This window comes from Acomys russatus, chromosome 1 (assembly GCF_903995435.1).
Source record: "Acomys russatus chromosome 1, mAcoRus1.1, whole genome shotgun sequence".
Classification (NCBI taxonomy): domain Eukaryota; kingdom Metazoa; phylum Chordata; class Mammalia; order Rodentia; family Muridae; genus Acomys; species Acomys russatus.
In genome coordinates this window covers 21,820,388-21,836,547 of record NC_067137.1, presented here as the reverse complement: position 1 = coordinate 21,836,547, position 16,160 = coordinate 21,820,388, and the positions used below count along the sequence as shown (strand labels likewise).

Here is a 16,160-nt window from a genome sequence, read left to right as displayed (position 1 = left end):
TGAATAAATTACTTAAAAAAAAAAAGAATAAAAAGATCAGAAAAAAAAAAAAAAGACTCAAGAGGATGACCTATGCTGGGGAGATGGTGAGCGTCCCTGTCTGAAGGTGTTACACAGCACCCAGGGTGCCTTGAAGCCAGGGTGTCTACTTATGCAGCTTGACCCTGCTGAAAAGGTCAGATGGGGCCATAGTCAGATCCAGGCTTCACCTTTCCAGGCCAGTTTGCGTTTTCCAGATATTGTACAGCAGGACTTCAGTGTCCCTGAGTGACTGAGATAGGCCACAACGTGGTGCCCGAGCAAAGAAACTTCCGACATAATATGATAAATCGTCCATGGCCACATGGTGCCTCATAAAATTCTGGCTGATTATTCTGTAGGTTCTTGGAATAGGTAGGGCTCCTTCCAGTGAGACTCAAGCGTAGTGTTTACCGTTGCCTTTTCTAGGAAGCCAGGCGTGGGCATATTGTCTTTGGAAGCAGTTCTGAGTCATCCTACATTAGTGCTTTTCACAGAGGAACCCGTCATGATCACTAGTACACGAGAACATTCCCTTTCAGGAGGTATCAGGATGCTCAAGCCTTCTCCAAAGTGGCTCTCAGCCTTCCCAATGCTGCGGTCCTTTAGTGCAGCTCCTCATGTTGTGATGACCCCCCCCAGCTATAAGGTTACTTTTATTGCTATTTCATAGCTGTAGTTTTGCTACTGTTATGAATCATAATGTTAAACATCTGTGTTTTCTGATGGTCTTGGGCAACCCCTGTGAGAGGATTATGCAATCCCCAGAGGAGTTGTGACCCACAGGTTGAGAATCAGTGCTCTACCCAATTTGTAACAGTAGCCGTCGAGTATTTAAGGGACAGTTCAAAGTTAATGTTTGGAACAAAGGCTATAAACTCCTTCCAGACAGTTGGGTTTCTGGATTCGTGCTTGAGTCTTTGCTGAGTCCAGGGCAGTGCTTTCAATGGATGGGTTGCCCTGGCTTCCAGTTTGAATGTTCGGTGATGTCATCTGGTATGTTGGCAAACTCTTAAGTAGCCACAGAGCATGCAGCATGTATGAAGTCACTCACATGTGAACTGTAGTGGCGACCTCCCTGAGGTTCACTTGGGTATTGAGAAGTCAAAGGAAAGGCACTTTCAGAAAATTGGATATGTCAGTTTGGCAAGTGCTGGCCAGCTATTGGGGAAACCTAGAGAAACGCAGGGTCTGGTCGGGCTTACAGATAGCTAAAACTGCACCCGGGTAGGACCAGTGTCTGACCCCAGGAGCAACATGGAAGCACACCCTTTTCTGCTCCCATCCACGTTTCTTAACCAGAGACAGCCACAGTCAAACCAGCATGCTTGTAACATCAGTCTAGTCTATTTAACCTTGGCCTGGTTATTCCCAGAAGTGCTTCAGAAAAGCCAGCTCTGTGCTTCTCCTAACATGGGACAGCCAGCCAGAGCTTCGTTGGTGCCACGGAGTCAGCCAGGTTCCTTCAGGCTGTCTGGAAATACGGAGTTTCAAGCAGACTGTTAAAGCCATTCCGAGCCAAGATGTCAAGCCAGAGCCTTACACCCTGTGGCCTGTTAGAAGGAAAACAGGTTCTCCTCAGCCTCGTATCGTGAAAGTGAAAAATGCGCAGCAAAGTCTTGTGAATTCTGGATTCAGACAGAGGGATGAGCTCAGAGAGAAAACTGTGCCGCTGCTTTTGCTTATAAAGGCTTACTTTACCACACTGCTGTTAAGTTGTAGGCCTTGGGGGGAGGGGAAGGGACACTTTAAATCTGGACAACAAAACATTGAAGTGACAGAACTATTTCAAACAAGGTCATAAGCACAGCCACCCTGCTTGAGTGTGCTTGAGTTTTGTTCTGTGGAGCTCAGTCAGGCCCATTGCCTCATGGTTGCTTAGCTTTCCAGAGGGCTCTGGAGGGTCTCACCCAGCCTGGTGGTGCAATCTTTAAGTTACCAGAAACCTGTAGTTCACAGGCTTTCCCATAATCCTCCTGCAGCTGTATAATACATGCTTTGAAAAGATTTCAGAAAGACATTGGAGTAAAATTTTAAAAAAGTCTGTAGGTGATTCAGGAGTTAAGCCCATGGTTAAAGGCTTAATGGGAGGAGTTCATTATAATGTGATTGCTGTAGAGGAGTGGTTATTTCCCTAACATTTCAGATAATTTGAATTATAGCTGTTATATATGATATATATGTATAATTGTAAGTTTTACCAGGACCTACCAGGTTCTTATCATCTATCAATCATCTGTCTGTAACATAGAGGGTGACGTGTCCCCTGTCATAAAGTTAAGCAACACTTGCTATTTGTCAGATTTAAAGCTGCTCAGTTGAACACACACCATCAGCGTCTAATTAGTTTTACTTTTGCTTATTAATTCTTCCCATGCAAATAAGTCTAATTAGTTCTCTCTCTCTCTCTCTCTCTCTCTGTGTGTGTGTGTGTGTGTGTGTGTATGGAACCAAATCATTTTCATTTAAAAAATTTGAGTTCCTCTGAAAAACTCCAAAGTTACAGCAATGTGAAGTTAGAGTAACTTTGGATTTTGAGTTTTGAGAAGTTTGTAAAGAAAGAAAAGTCAGGAGATTAAACAGGGTCACAGTTCCCAGTTTCCCATTCAACCAAAGTGACAGAAATTTTAAAGGCAAATAAAAAAAAGCTATATAGTTTCAAAGAAGATGAGAAAAACCCCTCAGTTCCTTTCATTGAAAAGCTGAAGCATTCAAAGATGGCACAAAGCAGAGGACATTACCTTGACAAACCTAGAATCCTCATTTCCTAGGAGGGTCCCCTGAAAGGTGAAAAGCCTTTATTATGGCCACCAGGAGCAGACCAGAGAGCGAGCAGACCAACATAGGAGAAGACGCCATGGCAACAGAGCCATGCAAGGGCTGCCCACTGAGCTCACCCCGGGGTCCTCTTCTCTTTCCAGCTCTCTGCAGCCATCTGGTTCTTCCCTTTCTGTAGCGAAAATTGTATCTTCATGCTTAATACCTCTTAGCTGCGGTGCTTGCATTCTCAGTTGTTGGATGCACCATTTCATAATTTCTAGACACATTTCTTCATACTCTTGTCCAGTGTAGCACAAGACATATTTACTAACTCCATATAATTGTGGTGGATACATGTAGGTTTAGCAATTGATATTTATTTTATTATAGAGATTTATATCAACTCAATAGACTTATAATTATATTAGATGATCCTCAAAACTGTTAGAAGACTTTACATAGCTAACCATCTTATTTTTTCACTCAGGACTTTTTTCAACGTAAGCTAAGTAGTAATTCCCATTTTTATAATGTGTGCTTTTTTGAGTAGGAAGACCAGGTAGAATGAAGTTTAAATTCTGCATATATTTCCTTTTGGCAACTCTGAAGCTGAATCGTTTTTTGAAAAGTAAAGGAATAGAATTTTCATGTACTAAAATCACATCCGGAGAACCGTTTGTATTAGTTCTTAATTTTCTGGATGTTTTAGGAATAGTTTTTACCTATATCTATTTAGCAACACATAAGCAGACCTGAGCAGAAATATTTTACCTTTTGTTTTAAAAATTTAGAGGTGTGCCAGGTAGTACAAGGCTTCCTAGAGTTAGGGTCACCACTGCTGTGATGAAGTGCCGTGACCAAAACAACTCAGGGAGGAAGGGGTGTATTTGACTTCCTGTCCACACCACTGTTCATCATCAACGTAAGCCAGGACAGGAACTCAAACAGGGTAGGAACCAGGAGGCAGGAGCTGATGCAGAGGCCATGGAAGGGTGCTGCTTACCGGCTTGCTCCTAGTGGCTTGCTCAGGAACCCAGAAAGGTCAGCCCAGGGATGTCACCACCCCACAGTGGGCTGGGCCCTCCCACACCAATCACTAATAAAGGACACAGGGTGGGCACTGTGTATGCCTAGTAGACACCAAGGCTTCCTGCTCAGCCACAGCTTTCTACCTATGGCTTCGTTTGTATGCTCTAGTAATCCTTTTAGAGAGGCTATTTTTGAGTCCTTGAGGTTTTAGACACTTGTCCCACAAAGATTGCATGCCATGCTCTTGGAGAGGCTCAGGAGCCTTTGTTTTCAGGCAGCCTTACGGTTGGCATCTCACTTCAGTTAAAGGCTTCCTGAAGTTGTCACTGTAATGCCAGCTTTCACCCACTTTCCCAAAAAGGCACCGCCTACTGATCAGTAGCTGATTTTGGACCAAGTGGAACCTATCCCTGCTTTAGAGTTTTAAAAGAACTTTTAGATTCTTTTTTTTTTTTTTTTTTTTTTGAGACAGGCTGGCCTTAAACTTACTGTGTAGCCAGGCTGGCCTTAAACTTACTATGTTTATGATGAACCAAGGCTGGCTTCAAACTTATGTTTATTATGTAGCCAAGGCTGGCCTCAAATTTGCTGTTTATTATATAGTCAAGGCTAGCCTCAAATTTGCTATGTCTATTATATAGTCAAGGCTGGTCTTGAACTCCTGATCTCTTAACCTCTACCTCTCAGGGGTTAGGATTACAAATGTGCACCAACTACTCTTGGCATCTCTAAGGGGTCTTAACTGTGAGAGGTCTCATTTCTTAGCAACTTCACTGAAACCCTGGGAATCACGTGCTTTCTTTTCTTGCCTGTTTAAATAGAGCAGTACGACCTTCAAGGAGGCTGCAGGAGAGGGCCTGCACAGAATCAGAAAGCTGACACTCCCTTCGTAGATGCCCTCAGTTCCGTGCCTCTCCTTCACCCCAAATAGACAAACTTAAAGAACCCAGGAATCCCAGGATTGTGGCTGCTCTCACAATCTGAACTCAACCAGTTAGTTCATGGAAACAACTTAACTGAGGAAGGAAGGCAGACAGCCGAGACAGAGCTGGTTTCCACCCTGTGTTGTCACTTCTTAGTTGTGTGACTTTGGGCCGGTTGTATATGCTTTCATTTTCCTTTATGAGAAACTCGAACCACAATTTTGGGGGACTTATATGGTGTTTGTTAAACTGTGTGTGCTCAGCAAATGTTGGTTGGACTCTTTCCCAGTTTTAGATTTTTCTGCCTTTTATAGTTTCTTTTGGATTAAGATGGTAGAATCTGAGTTTCTTCTGAAGTGTTGTATTTCTTCACAAGGCAGTCTCATCTAGGTTTGTGTGTGTGTGTGTGTGTGTGTGTGTGTGTGTGTGGTTTCACTGGTGCACAGTCACACTGTCCCCTTGCTGCTTCTTCATTCTTGCACTGCTGGGCACTAGTGCCTTGTCTGTTGGAATGGCGTTGTAGTTAGTTTTCTATTGCTGTGAAGAGACACCATGAGCACAACAACTGTTGAGAAGAAAGTGTTCAATTGGGCTGGCTTATAGTTTCAGAGGTCTGCTGCGTTATTACTGTGGCAGAAGCGTGGCAGCGTGCAGGCAGGCATGGTCCTGGAGTAGTAGCTGGGATTTCCACATGTGGATCTGCAGGCTGCAGGAAGAGAGAAATTCTGGGCTTGGATCAGTAGTGCTGCCCCCCTGGTAACCAGGTATTCAAATCTGTGAGCCTATGGGGGTCAGTTCTATTGAATCCACCACACATGACATTTCGCCTCATACTTACCTGGTGGGTGAGGACTGATGTGCGTTTATTAAACATTAGGGAAGAGTAAAGAGCGTATACATACTACCTTCTTGTAATGTTTATTTTTACCTGTGTTGTACTTGTCAACGTGAATGTACTATCTGCCATTTGTGTTTTGAGAAAAAAATATTGATGGAATTTGGTGATGTCTCTGTGTCTTAGAAATCACGTTTATGCAGCCAGGTTTTGCGCCTGGTTCTCGAGTGTCTGTTTTTATATGCGTTGTACTTGGGAGCCTCTCTGCCAGGGCACTTTAAACATGCATCATTCTTGGGTTTGAGAGTTGCTTACTGTTACCTGGCTTTTTCTCTAGCCTCTAAAAATGTTTGCATCGGTTGCAGGTTTGCCCCATTATCTACTTTCAAAATGCTGGGAACCATTAATAAATTCAATTTGCACTGTTTTGTATTTCAGAGTTTTCTTTCTTTGATCCTAATGACGCATCATGCCAGGAAATTCTCTTTGATCCCAAAACTTCAGTCTCAGAATTATTTGCTATTTTAAGACAGTGGGTTCCTCAGGTCCAGCAAAACATTGACATTATTGGAAATGAGGTAAGTGGACCTGGCATGTTAAGCTTTGTGTTATTGAGACTAATGATTAGAATATTTTCTCCTTTTGAGAGGAAAGATTCTAATGGGGAGAAGCCAGTCACAGGTCTGTAGTCTGTCTGCATTTCCAGGTTTTTATGGAGCAGTGGGCATGCTGTGCCCACTTCCACCATTTCCTCTTGCACCTGTGCACACTTCCCACTGATTCCTCTTGCACATGCACCTCCGTTACTGCAGACTTCCAGTGGGAACAGGGAGAGGCATTTGTACGCCTCATTTGTGCAAGGCAGTTCTACCAACTCCCATACATTTAATAAAAGCTTCCTGTTGCATTCATTCCGTGCTTTGGTTTGGTAATGTTGTAGGTTTAAATGCGATCCTAAAGTGTCTGACTTTTTTGGGGAGGGTTTTTGATACACATGTTGTCCTGTGTGCTGGAGGAAGAAGGCACATGCACTTTTTAAAAAAGTAACATTGTAACTGTTGGAATCCCCCCTCCCCCCCCATTTCTGGAAGAATTGAAAGGACATATTTTGAGTAACACTGTGTTAGAGCCATCTTTAAGAATGTCCTCCCGCCCACAGACAGGGTCAGGTTTTCATTTTTGCTGAGTGCGGTTTGGTTGGATGGGCGGAGTCCATCTGAAGGCATGGATGCCTCTGGGTGATTGTGGGCTTTCTCAGCTTATTTTTTAAAGTTTAACTTCTTTCTGTTTCTTGTAATTAAGACACCTTTACATTATTTTCCTCTTTCCCTCGCCCTCTCTAACCCCTCCAGTGTACCCCACCCCTGTCCCCCATCCCTGGTTCCCTCTGAAATTCCTCACCTCTTTCTCTTTGTTATTACATACTTAGATCAGTGCATGTATAAACACAACCTGCTCAGTCTGTATAATGTTACTTGCCTGTTGATGTTGGGGCCCCATGAGTCATCCCCCTTTCTTGTTTGCCTGCCTATTGCTGTTGTCCATGTTCGGGCAGCCGTGCTGCTGAGACGTCTCTGGTGTTCCTAGGAGACAAAGCTCACAGCAAACTTCCTGTTCCTCGGCTCTTATAATCTTTCTGTCCCCTCTTATGCTTGCAGTCTCTGAGGTATGCTTAGGTATGGGAGTTGAAGGGCTGGGTACCATGCACCTGTTCTCTGCATTTTTATCAGCTATGATTTTCTGTAATGGCCTCTGTCTGTTGCAAAGAGACATTTCTTTGATGAGGGGTGAGGCATACTTACTAGTTAGAATGTAGTAAAGAATTTTTCTGGTTTAGTTAAGTGGTGATAGTAGGTTCTCCAAGATTCCCGCTTTCACTATCCCTGGGTATCTGGCTAGGTTTCCAGTACCAGGCACAATTTTCCTCTTGTTGAACTACTGGCTACTACCAAGGTATGCCCGCCACTATCACACTCTTAGGGATATCATATCTTGGTGGGCACTGTAGTTCCTTCGTGTCATACCTTGGTAGGACTGTGGCTTGCTTCCTTCCCTTTGAAGCTTGCATGGCACCTTCTGGTACTATGGAAGCTAGTCCTCAGGGAGGAGCCAGCTCAGGTCCTCAGGGGCCTGTGTGTAAGCAGATGCTATCCTCAGCAGCGAAGGCTTACCTTCCACCTCTAGGAAGCAACCAAGGGCGGCAGCAGCAGCCTGTGATGCTTTAGGAGTCTCTTGGACACCTCTGACGAACAACTCAAAAGGGGAGTTTTCATGACTGATGTGTTGGGAGGTTTTGCTAATCTATGGCTTTTTGGGTAGAGGAATGTTGTCAGCCCAGGTGGAGAAAATTTCATTTGAACTATAGATGTATATGTTTTGGAAGGCTTACATGTGTATATGTAAATTTAGGTAGGTAGATAATACGATTCCTTATGACTCCTTCAGGTCTCCTTACTGTTGTTTTACGGCCTTCCACAGATTCTCAAGAGAGGCTGCAATGTGAATGACAGAGATGGCTTAACCGACATGACTCTGTTACATTACACTTGCAAGTCTGGGGCTCATGGCATTGGTGAGTATGCGGCGGGCTCCTCCTCGCTGTGCGTCTGTGCGTTGCTGGCCAGCAACCTTGGTGGGGTGCCCACCTGACCATCCGCTGAGCAGGTCCACTCAAAACGTCATCCTCTCCCCCAGGGAAGCATTTATACCTATGACTGCTATTCAACATTTCCTGTAGTAAGCTCCGTGCCTAACTGCCCAGTAGTTGAGAGTAACTGGTACCACTCAAACTAAGGCACCAGCCAAGGACAATACAGGCAGTAAACTTTAAACCCCTACCCAGATCTAGCCAATGGTCAGAACAGTCTCCACACTTGAGTGGAGAGTGGGATATGACTTTCTCACGTACTCTGGTACCTCACATTTGACCATGTCCCCTGGAGGGGGAGACCTGGTGGCACTCAGAGGAAGGACAGCAGGTTACCGAGAAGAGACTTGATACTCTATGAGCATATATAGGGGCAGGTAATCCCCCTCAGGAACAGTCATAGGGGAGGGGAATAAGGGGAAAAGGGGGGGGGGGAAGAATGGGAGGACACAAGGGATGGGATAACCATTGAGATGTAACAAGAATAAATTAATAATAAAAAATTTAAAAAATTAAAAAAAAAAAAAAAAAGAATCCTCCCCAGGGCTTCCAAGCAAGACTGGGTCAAGGCCAGTTTTCTAGCATAGCACCCCTTCAAGACTGTAGGGTATAGGCTGATCTCTGCGTTCCAGTCCTACTTACGAAACATGTCTGGACTCGCTGTTCCTCTGTGCTTTTCCAGGGATTAACCAGCCCCACTTACTAGACCCTATCTTATGGTTGTCTCTCCTTGGTTCAACAGTCTGCAATTGTTAGCAGCGAAGGGCCTTTTTTTCTTGTAAACCACAGTGTGCTCATGCTCCCATAAAATCAAAACTAATTTATAGTCTAAAAATGAGATCAAGACAAAATAGTAGCCCAAACATTTTTTTGCATTTTGCACCTTGTTTTTTTAGTGCCCTCACTCTGTCCCACAGTATGGTGGTCTTAGTTTGTTTAAATGATTTCTTACCATGCTCTTAGGCCATCAGCATTTCCCTCATAACCAGTTATGGTATGGTGAATATCTCCATTGTGTTTTGTCATGCTTCTGAATGGGAGTGTTTTCTTGGAATAAAATCCCAAAGGCACCCTTTCTGAAGTATAAACGTAGATCCAATGTGCATTTGCTTTGGCTTTGAAAGAAATACATTAGAGAGCTTTTGTATTGGGAATTAAAATAATTTAGGGCTTTTGTTTTTCTTCAGGTGATGTTGAGACAGCTGTAAAATTTGCAGCTCAACTTATTGATCTGGGAGCAGACGCGAGTTTGCGGAGCCGCTGGACAAACATGAACGCCTTGCATTACGCCGCATACTTTGATGTCCCCGAGCTTATAAGGGTGATTTTGAAGACATCAAAACCAAAAGGCAAGTGCTGGCTGATCTCTATTGCTAATAGAGCATTCCGTGATGGCATCCAAGTTACCGTTGAGGAGGGCTTTTTTTCTAATGTGCTTTGTTTTTGTCTGCCTTCCTACCCTGTTTTACTTCTGAAGTAGTTTAGAATTTCTTTAGTGGAGGTTATTGCCCTTTCACAAAAGGCTTGGTACAAAGAGCTACAAAACAAACAAACCAGCGTTTTTCTGCGTCTACCTGCCTCTGCAGCTCTCCAGTGTAGTGAGGATCTCATATGTAATTCATTCATAACTCTCTTGTCTTGCTTGGGAAGCCAAGGGTGGAGCAGTGAAGTGTTTGGCTGGCTTTGAAATAGCAAAAAGGGGTTTCTTTCAGTTGCCGTTCATTTCAGAAAGTCCTTGTGAATTTTAGGGTCCCTTTGCACCTCAATGGAGAACATCCTAAGGCTGATGTTCTCTCAGGATCTCCACTTTTGAGACTAATAAGAGCAGGGGAGAGGGGGAGAGAGGGGAGGGGGAGGGAAGAGGGAGGGGGAAGGAGAAGAGAGGGATCTCTTTGAGCTTTGAGAGGGCACCCAGGGCCATCCCTTTGGAAAAGGGAGACTCAGAGATAAACCTCCTAGAATGTCAGTTTCTAATTTGCACAATTAATCAAGCTCTTTAAAATGCCACCTTTCCAACTTCTGGATGGTGTTGGAGGTGAGTCTCTGTCGATGGTCCTGTGTGCTGGAGTGTGTGAGCAGGCCTGTGTTGTCACTGGTGTGTAGTCATGCCTGCCTGGTCCCCTGCAGATTACTGTACAATTGCAGAGCCGGAGACTGTTAAACTCTTGTAGAAAACATTCAAAATAGGAGTCTCCATTCAGAGAATTTCCTGTTCAAGTAAAATGCAATGTGATGTACTGTTATGAAAATACCCTTAGAATTGCAAGGTTCATTTTCTTATTGTAGAGTCCAAATTCATCTGCCAAGTAGTGCCATGACTCAGTATGTTCACACTTCTATCTTCAGGTCCTGGTTCTTATCTATCTATCTATCTATCTATCTATCTATCTATCTATCTATCTATCCATCCACGAAAGGCCAGCTAGTCAAGTACTGTTTAAGCTTTTCAGACTATCTGGTGTCTGTCACAGCTACTCATTTTGTCCATCAGAGCATGGATGCAGGCTCAGAATAACATGTCTGTAAGTGAGTGTGCCCGCGTTCCCATAGAAGCTGGAGACACAGCGGGAAGGGTACACCAGGATCATAGGGCTCGTTTGCTGATCCTTTACCTGAAGCTGATTTTCCTACTGTGCTTGTCCAAGGAAGTGCCTAAGAGTGTAGTGAGCAGATGTGGAAACCTGGGTATGTCACAAGTGTGAATCACTACCATTCACTGCCTCCATTGCAGTTAGTTCAGGATGGCTGGAAACCTCGTGGCATGTCACGCCATGTCACAGGGAATTACACTGAGCTAGGAGAATATTCTTTTGGAAGTTATAGAGCTAGGAGAATATTTTATGCAAGTTATAATTATGGAGATTTGTCCCACTGTGAAGGGGGAAAGGAGGGGAGAAGGGGGAATGGCGGGGAGACTATATAACAGGCTGAAATCCTCTCCTCGGAATCTCCTGAATCTTCTTGGAAATTGTGATGGCTGAATTTAAAATTTTTAACTAAAACAACTGTGATGTTTAATTATAGATGTGGACGCCACTTGCAGCGACTTTAATTTTGGGACAGCTCTGCACATTGCAGCATATAACCTGTGTTCAGGAGCTGTGAAAACCTTACTGGAGCTTGGAGCAAACCCTGCATTTAGGGTAAGAGATTGGAGCAAGGGAGTGAAAATATCTCACGCCCTCTCCCAGGCATGAGTTGAGTGTAGATGCTGTTACTAATGGAACTCTTGTATGAACAAATAATTTACATTTTTGCTTCATATAGAAAGAGTATAACTATAGCTTTTACTTTCAATAAATTTAAGTCATCATGGGGGAGTTTCTCTCCCATTAAATTATATAGACTTCCATTCAGAAACAGAAAATCTTAAAGTGTTATAAGAATCTTTTATTGAGGCTTCTGACATGTTTATGAAAGGTTATGTTAAGCACAGTGTTGTATGTGCTAATGTCAAGTTCCTTTGAAAAGAAAATTCATGCCAAAAGAGTAACAGCCAAAGTAAATAGAAAGTTCAAACAGATGAATGTTCCTTTAATGATTAGCTTCTAAACCAGACATCATGAGTTCAGGGAATAACCTCTGGGCCTTACTATGATAGTCATTCTGAGGTTTGGAAGATAATATTGCTACCGTGTGTGTGTGTGTGTTTGTGTGTGCGCGCACGCGCGCATGCAGTGTAGGTGTTTGTGCATGTTTGTGCACAAAGGCCAGAGGTTGTCATCAAATATTTTCCTCAATCACTTTCCACTCTATTGCTTTTTTTTTTTTTTTTTTTTTGAGACAGGGTTTCTCTGTGTAGCCCTGGCTATCCTGGGACTCACTTTGTAGACCAGGCTGGCCTCAAACTCACAGATTGCCTGCCTCTGCCTCCCTGAGTGTTGGAATTAAAGGTGTGTGCCACCACTGCCTGAGTCCACATTAATTTTTTCTTTTTCTTTTTAGTTTTTTGTTTGTGTTTTTGAAGCAGGGTTTGTCTGTGTAGCCTTGGCTCACATTGATATTTAAGACAGGGTTTCTCTGTGTAGCCTTGGCTCACACTGATTTTTGAGACAGGGTTTCTCTCTGTGGCCTTGGCTCATACTGATTTTTGAGGCAAGGTTTGTCTGTGTAGCCTTGGCTCATGTTGGTTTTTGAGACAGGGTTTCTCTGTGTAGCCTTGGCTCACACTGATTTTTGAGGTAAGGTTTGTTTGTGTAGCCTTGACTCACGTTGGTTTTTGAGACAGGGTTTCTCTCTGTGGCCTTGGCTCACACTGATTTTTGAGGCAGGGTCTCTCTGTGTAGCCTTGGCTCACATTGATATTTCAGGCACGGTCTGTCTGTGTAGCCTTGGGTCACACTGGTTTTTGAGGCAAGGTCTCTCACTGAACCTGGCGCTCACTGATTCGGCTAGGCTGACTGGTCAGCAAGTCCAGCATCCTCCTGTTTCTGCCTCCCTAGCACTGGGGCTATAAGCACAACCACAAGGAAGCACAAGCTTTCCTTAGTGGGTTCAAACTCAGTGTTCACTTTATGAACTTAGCTGTCCTGTCTCCCATTCCCAGACCTTTTTAAAGAATGCTTTTCCCTACATAGACCCTCTTACCTTTCAAAAGTGTAGACTTCAGTGCCATACATATGTTCATTATATTTTTCTAAACTGTTTTGAAATCTAAGATTAAATTAGTCCAATACCATGCCAGGAATCTGATAACATCTTTTCCAAGCTGATTTGAATTTTTGTTTTGTTTTGTTTTGTTTTTTGTTTTTTCGAGACAGGGTTTCTCTGTGTAGCCTTGGCCATCCTGGACTCACTTTGTAGACCAGGCTGGCCTCGAACTCACAGCGATCCGCCTGCCTCTGCCTCCCAAGTGCTGGGATTAAAGGCGTGCACCACCACAACCGGCTGCTGATTTGAATTTTAAAGGGGGAAAAAAAAAGACAATTACAGAGCAAGTGTGTCTGTAAAGCCCCATCCTTGTGCCTGTACAGGCCGTTTGAGGGTTATCATTGGAGAACAGTGGAGATAAAGTTTTTTAATTAGCAAACCTGAACACTTCTTCACAGGGTCTAATGTGTGGTTTGGGGATCATGGAAGAAAGATGTTTCAGGGAGACAAATGGCGTGGGGATAGACTGCACCTGTGTGCTTCTGTTGGGGTGCAGGTGGCACGGCTTGCTAGGGAAACTCTGTCACAAGTCATGTGGGTGTCTCCTTCAGGCATTAATCTCCCCGCATCCAATTTTCTTTCTTTTTTTAAATTAAATATTTAAAAAATTTTACATATACATTTATATTATTACACATATATACAGTAAACTGCCTAAAGCAAGAAGAACCATGAAACAATCAGGAATTATATGAATGTACATTCATAGTGTTTTGGCTATTTGTATTTGGCATCCTTGAAGAAAACATCTTTCCTATCTTGGTGAGTCTAAAATTCTGAATGTAAATCAATCTCTGTCGTATTACATCCCATTTTCTAACTGACCTACTGGACATCTCAGAAAGTTTTTAAACGGTTACTGCCTCTCCTTCTATAATGGGAACACTTCATTGTTTTGAATTAAAATACCTGTAGAGATAGTGTTTACAGGCTTTTCCTTGAGAGAACCAAATGACATGAATTTTTTTAAGGCTAGGTTTTAAATTATAAACACCATGCAAATGGAGAGAGCTTATAGCTGGCCCATCTTGTGACCCAGCCTCATAGCGAGAACAGGGCAAGTTTCTTGATTGCCTAAATTAGGATGCAATAGATAATTTAGAGACTGTTGCCTCTGTTTCTGAAATCTGAGTTGCTGCATGACCAGGCAGGTGGCTGAGGTCACAGAGCCAGCATGGCAACTGGTGCAATGTAGTCATGTGACTCTTAATGATAGGGACAGGTTTCAAGGAACTCATGATGGGGAAACTGTATACCTTTGTGCAAACTTACATGATCTAAGGCAGCTGTGATGCGGGACCACTGTCCATAGGAGTGTGCATGGGTGTGACTGGGTCTCAGGTTGCACAGCCAAACAGCCAGCCTGCTACTTCACTGTGCTCATGTGCAGCCAGGCATCTTCTCCACCCTGATACTTTCCCGTCTCAGTGAATGGAATGGCCTTTCCTGACCAGATCACCTCCTCTCATCTCCTTGGCATCTCACGTAAATGCGTCTTACCGTGAGGCTTCTTTCACCATCTGTATGCCACTCAGCTCCTCCCCTACAGCCACCTCTGGGCCCATGTTCTCTGTACCTTGGTGTCTTCATGCCACTCAGCTCCTGGTTGACACACTGTATAATCCGTTGATGCGGTCTCTCTGCAAGGGTGTGTACTCTTTGAGGACAGAGCGTTGCTGTCCTTTGCTGTGGTTATCTTGAGCACCTAAAGTGGTGCCTGGGGTAGCGGGAGAGTCCATTGAGTAGGTTCTGACTAAATACATGACTGTGTCTGACTCAAAAGCCCCCCATAAGGAATTGTAGATGACTCTCTAGTGCTCTGAGCGTGTAAGAGCTGAACGCTTTCTCCTGTCTCTATGGTAGAATGACAAAGGACAGATCCCTGCGGATGTTGTCCCGGACCCAGTGGACATGCCTCTGGAGATGGCCGATGCTGCTGCTATCGCTAAGGAAATCAAGCAGATGCTCTTGGATGCGACACCTCCGTCCTGTACCATCTCTAAGGCCATGCTTCCAAACTGTGACCACGCTACCAGCAAGGCCATGCTGACATCTCTTGGCCTGAAGTTGGGGGACCGTGTTGTCATCGCAGGGCAGAAGGTACAGAAAGTCACTACAGTCCCTGAGTTGGACTTAGGGTCCTCATCCCTGGTCTGTGTCTAGGGGATTGTGTGCCACGTGCTCACAGTTTTGAGTTTTGTGGGAAGTTTCAACATATGTGAATAGAAAAAAAATGCCTGAATGAAAATGTGGGTTTAAATGTAAGTTTATTCTTGAAGAGGGCAGTTTAAATATGAGCTATTTGAGCTTAATAATGAAGGCCTCTTTACTTGCACGGGGAGCTTTATTTGTATAGAGGACTGTTGGGTGAATTTAGAGGCAGGAGCTGAGAAATGACCTTGTTCTGTCTACTCTGGATTGTTCCTGCCAGTGGAACGCCTGCCAGCCAAGCAAAGGAAGCCTTCATCACTCTTCTGTGTTTGCCTTTGAAATCTCACAAACAGGGAGCATTCGGATGCTACAAACCTGACAGTCGGGAGGTCAGCCAGGGCCTCTTTATGCAAAGGTTTGATAGGCAGAGCTGCAGCTCCCATGTGACCTTCACTGGGACCATTTCTCTCTTTTCTTTTGATACCTATTTGGCAGCTTTTCCCACCCTTCAGTGCCGGGATTTGAGTACAGAGCCCTGTGAAACGTGGGAAGTGCTCTACCACCGAGCCACACTCTGCTTCATTAGAGGTTTCTATTCTTAGTTTTGAGGTAGTAGGAAACCCTGGGTGTGGAGTGGAACAGGGAACTAACTCGTTCCTAGATATTAGCCTTTCCAGCTGCTCACAGCTCATTCGGATGTGTGATTATGGCTTCCCAGAGAACCATGCATTTAGCTTCACAAAGGAAACAAGTATAGATGGGCCTAGGTGAAGAATGGCACTCACCAGTTGATAAAACAGTAGGGTGATTGTTAGTTTCTTACTGGTTGGAGTTAAAATGCCAGTAAATTATTAATATGTAGCTTTAACAAAATTTATGGGACTGTCAAGTCTTCTGTGTACCCTTCCTGTAACTGTGTCTCAGAAGGCTTTGGAAGAGTGACTGTCATGAAGAGAAGTTTCCCTGATGATGGGTGAGGACTGCACCACATGTGGGTGTTAGGACAGCTGTTTATATTTGTATTAGGGATTATGCTGATTTATATACAAGTAACATTGTACAGACCGAGCAGGTTGTATTTGGGAACGTATATGTATATACATGTATGTATTAACAACTAATGAAAGAAGAGGCCATGGATTTTAAA

General features: G+C 43.9%; 1 protein-coding gene across 1 annotated transcript in view; it reads left to right on the top strand.

Annotated features, from left to right (window-relative positions):
* Nucleotides 1–16,160, top strand: part of Clip4 (CAP-Gly domain containing linker protein family member 4) — a 66,189-nt gene that overhangs the window by 12,926 nt on the left and 37,103 nt on the right. The window contains exons 3-7 of the mRNA XM_051170000.1: nt 6,004–6,143; nt 8,044–8,137; nt 9,400–9,561; nt 11,237–11,355; nt 14,726–14,962. Coding sequence (XP_051025957.1) covers nt 6,004–6,143; nt 8,044–8,137; nt 9,400–9,561; nt 11,237–11,355; nt 14,726–14,962 — 752 coding nt within the window. The remainder of the gene's footprint in view (nt 1–6,003; nt 6,144–8,043; nt 8,138–9,399; nt 9,562–11,236; nt 11,356–14,725; nt 14,963–16,160) is intronic.